General features: G+C 42.3%; 1 protein-coding gene across 1 annotated transcript in view; it reads right to left on the minus strand.

The window, feature by feature from the left end:
* Positions 1–236: 236 nt before the first annotated feature.
* Positions 237–4,604, minus strand: part of OXNAD1 (oxidoreductase NAD binding domain containing 1) — a 69,103-nt gene continuing 64,735 nt past the window's right edge. Inside the window, exons 6-8 of the mRNA XM_007936624.2 lie at positions 2,170–2,412; positions 1,276–1,384; positions 237–391 (exon numbers count right to left, since the gene is read on the minus strand). Coding sequence (XP_007934815.1) covers positions 237–391; positions 1,276–1,384; positions 2,170–2,412 — 507 coding nt within the window. The remainder of the gene's footprint in view (positions 392–1,275; positions 1,385–2,169; positions 2,413–4,604) is intronic.

Consider the following 4,604-nt stretch of genomic DNA (forward strand, 5'->3'; position numbering starts at 1 on the left):
AAAGTTATTAAGAAAATCAATATAGTAAAAAAAAAGTTTAATCAATGCAGTCTTTACAAAAAGTTGCTCATTTTAAGTCTGTCAGCTAGCTTTTTATTTTCTATCCAGTCACTTGGTTCACAGCCTTAAAAAATAAGACAATTTAAGTAGAAATAAATTTTTCTTGCCCCCAAAAATTCAATATAGTATCTGTCACTGTCCTGTGTGGATCTCACATCTTTCTCTTTTCCTATTCCCTACCACCACTTCTCAAAGCAAATGTGTTCTTTGGGAACATGGCTCTTTTCTAGTTGTTTGGAGAAAAAGTCTGTCATTGGAGGTGGGCCACATATATAGAACAAAGTCTCTTCTGAAATATGATCTCTTATCTCCTTCTCCATTATTCTTCCTTCTACCAAAAAATAGAATAAACACAAAATTAGACCAGGCATGTTTGTATTCACACGTAAAGGAGGCTAACCACAACTCAGCAACAGTGTCTATTTAAGTAAACTCAAGCATAGTGAGTCTAGTCTTGAGTCATTCACAGGATGGCTCCTGTTGGCACTGGTGTCAGCATGGAACCAAGACCCAGGCAGAGAGTTCATTCCCAGGTTTCCTGAACCTATGGCAAGAAAGTGGGAAGCTTAATATAATGCACTCTTGAGAGAGCCAGCTAGCTTACTGCTTGTTGGTGGAGACTTTTGTAAAATCGTTCAAAGCAGGAGAAACCACAAGCAATTTAAATGATCATTAATGGCAAATGGAATCAATTCAGCTATGGCTAGAATATACATTCTCAGTGTATATTTATACACTAGGAGCTCTGGTGGCACTGTGGTTAAAGCACTGGGCTGCTAACCAGAAGATCAGCAGTCCCAACCCATGAGCTGCTCCTGGGAGAAAGATGACACAGTCGGTTTCCATAAAGATTTACAGCCTTGGAAACCCTATGGGGTAGTTCTACTCTGTCCTATCGGGTCACTCTGAGTTGGAATTCACTCAATGGTAGTGGGTTTGGCTCTCTGGTTTGGTATGCATACTATAGTGATGACATAGAGGCCTCCTAAAAAATGAGAAAAATAAAATTTTAACATGGGCAGTAGAAAACCTGTATGTAATAAGTCAAGCCCACTAAACCTCTCTTTATTTTTTCAGGATGAATGATCTCTCAGTTCCCCAGGTAGTGACATTCCTGGCCTTCAACTCTCAACAATAAAGCATCTAAACTCAGCCAACTGGCATGTCTAGCAAATAACTGCATGGAGACAGACACAATATCTTTAGGGGACTCACCCATGATGTATGGCTTGAGTTCTGCACTGATTTGTGTAGTCTGCCTCGTAACATGCAAACTGCATGCAATCTTTTCAGGAAATTCATTTACTAAATCGAGAATATTTTTCTGGAATGTCAAACATATTTGGTCACACTACAATTTTAAAAAATCAAAACAGATGTGCACAACCACTGACGCCGAACCCGGACTCCCACTCAGCACGTGTCTGCCACTGCTGTTCTCTACTTAGAGATAGAATGTCTGCAGCCTCGCAGGCCAGAGCATTCAGAGCACAGAGGGCTATTTGGCTTTAATTGAAATCCGAATATGCTAACAAGCGTATTACTAACTCTCCGGGAGTTTTTCCTTTTTCTTTTTCCCCCAGCATTGGCAATTAAGCAGCAGTTTCACTGACCACAGTTGTGTCTTTTAACTGTTTCTGTTCTTTTGTTCTTGCAGCTGCAAAGCCATCCAGAATGAACGCCTTCTCCATCAAATGTACTTAGTTTCAGCAGAAGCAACTGATGGGGGTTTCATTTACCTAGTTGCACCCAAACTATCTGCATTTTATCCACTCCTGTGACAGAGGAGCCCATGGGTCAGTCTCAACTCTTTGGATCTCAGGGCCATGGTGAGTTTTCTGTTCATTCGCCTTCAGATTCAAGCCCATCAAATGTACCCCATCCTGTCCCTTAACTGGAAGCTGCCTCACCATTAGCTGTTTTAATGGTCCCATGTAAGATGTCATAGTTAATTCTCATTTGAACACAATTAAGCATTGTTAAGAGAAACAACACTTGATTAAAAGAAAACAGAACTGAGATATGAGAAACTTTTGTAGATCATTAATACCATTATATAAGTTTGCTTATAGTAAGCTACAAAACTTATGTTTCTACCCTCCCCCTTACCTTAAACAGGAGTTCACTGGTGTTTTTTGCACTGTAGAATAGTTGTATTGTCCCTATCTCATACCCACTTCCTTTGTTTGCCCGCTCTCTGTGGAGATCTGCTGCATGCCGCAGGATGGAAAGCAAGGGGTTAATTCCTACTCCTCCTGCAATCAACACGAGGTTTCTAGAGGCATCTGCAGGCTGAGGGTCAAAGAAGAACTCTCCACCCACTCTCAGGGCCACTTCAGCGTCAAGTGTACACTAAGGCAGGAAAGAAAAGATCTGTTAGTCCTTTCTCTGTAGCGCACATCTTCAACCAAATAAGCTTCTTTAATAAAGGTCTACCTCCTGCATTTTTATCAGTATGTAGGATGGTTTTTATAGCTTGCTCTCACCTGCCCCTGGGCCTGTGACATTGTTCTGGTTACCTAGTGCCACTCTGACAGGAATATACCACAAATGGGATGGCCTTAACAAACAGGAGTTTATTCTCTTACAGTTTGGGAGGCTTTAAGTCCAAGTTCAAAGTGCCAGGCTCTAGGGGCTGTGTGAAAGCCCCTCGACCTTGGGCTTCAGCTCTGCCTCTTGCTCGTGGCTCACTGAAGCTAGAGGCTTTTCTTCACTCAGACAGCTGCTGGCTGCTGAGGCTAACAAAGCTCAAGGTTGACAAATAAAAAGGCACAGTCCCGATGTTACCAAACCACACAACAGGCCATTAATTTAAGTCCATCGTAAGTCCCAAGGTCGGCAGAGCATGGCAGGCTGCTGAACAATGACATGGCTACATGCAGGGTCCAAGCATGCCATAGGCTAGAGACTATTCCAAGGCTGCTTCTTATATACAGGAAGCAGACCACATCCCTAAGGCAGCTACTCACTGCTCACAGTAGATTCCACCATGCAGTTGATTACCAATTTCATCATGGGAAATACTACATCTAGCTGCCCAGCCACATCGACAAACAAACCAAACAACCACAGACATGGTTCCACTTGTCCATTATATAGGCCATTTGCTTTTCCACTTTCCTGATCCATACTGCACAGCCACTCCAGTATTGAGAAAAGGAGATTCTCTTTAGTAATTCTGCCATTTGTTTACTTCTCAGGTAATGAACTGGGATGAAGAAAGTGGTAATAGACTCAGGCAGGAGACAGCCCTGAAGTATGGCTCTCCTTTACCTGAGCAGTGCTCCTATGTCCTGATAAAAGCCACGGATGTTGTGGGAGCTAAGAAAGGCTGGGGGCGGGGGGTGGGAGCAAGTGTCACTGAACTGTGGCTGCCCTGGGCTCCTCAGGACTGAGAAGCGTGAGCACTAAGGCCCCCTCCTGAGACAAGCACAGTGCTGCTCACCTCTCCCTGGAGCAGCAAGAACAGGCAGCCGAGGCATCACAGTAGGGTTCAAGTGTGGTATATACATACCTACCTAGGTAAAGCACCCACAATTTGGTGTTTGTTACATTAACTATGAATTTCTTTTCAGGATAGTTCCAGAGAGGGAACACAAGATCTGACTGAGTTTGGAGGAAAATTAAGTCTTCTAGGAGCCAGAAGACTTGGGTAACAGCACCTGTCCTGCTCACCTCATAGGGATGTTGTGGCCATCAAATGGCACAGTGTAGGGGTAAGCTCCTGCAACACAGAGCTCTATTTAAAGGAACATTCTGTCATAGTGGCTATCATGGAAGAAAAAAGCACTGAGGGTGTCTGCTTCCTTCTTCCCTGTCACTAAAAAATAGACTCTAGGAATAAAAAAGTTTATATTAAGAACTTAAGTTAGGTTCCATTATTCCTGACATAAATCAACTAAATAAACTTCCTTCTAAGAACTAATGATGTATATCACATGCTTTCTGGGCCAAGGCCTAACATGTGCATGAGGGCACTTCACATGGCAGATGAACCGAAAGCACTTTTAGACATGAGTTTAATTTGGAGCTCTATGACTTGAAAGAAGAGTTAAACTTACAGAGAGCCTAAGAAAGAAATAAGAATTATGTGAATTCACAAAACAAGTCCTTTTTGTTAAAGAATTGTTAAGTGAATGGAAATCCTTTCTCTGAGGGGAAAAAAATCTGAACTTAACTATTTTAAATACATAGCAGATTTTTACATGAAGGATGGGTAAGAAGGTTTTCATTTTTGACAAAAGAAATTAGCAGCAAAGAAGCATTCTGTTAGGAATAACTAAAATCTAGGAATTGCTACACAGGTTACCTAAGTGTCTTAAAATGCTCCTTCCTTTCAAGTCTCTACAATAGAATCTCTGATACAAGAAGCTTTGCCTAACAATGGCAATGCATTTAATCACCCTATGTCCTCTTCCAGGGAGCTCTGGTAGCATAGTGCCTAAGGCACTTGACTTCTAACCAGAAGGCTGGCGGTTCAAACCCACCAGCCACTCCTCAGAAGGAAGATGGGGCAATCTACTTCCGTAGTGATACTGCCTCAG

The sequence above is a fragment of the Orycteropus afer genome, unplaced genomic scaffold (assembly GCF_000298275.1).
Source record: "Orycteropus afer afer isolate SDZICR_OR568_19922 unplaced genomic scaffold, OryAfe1.0 scaffold00003, whole genome shotgun sequence".
NCBI classification, from domain to species: Eukaryota; Metazoa; Chordata; class Mammalia; order Tubulidentata; family Orycteropodidae; genus Orycteropus; species Orycteropus afer.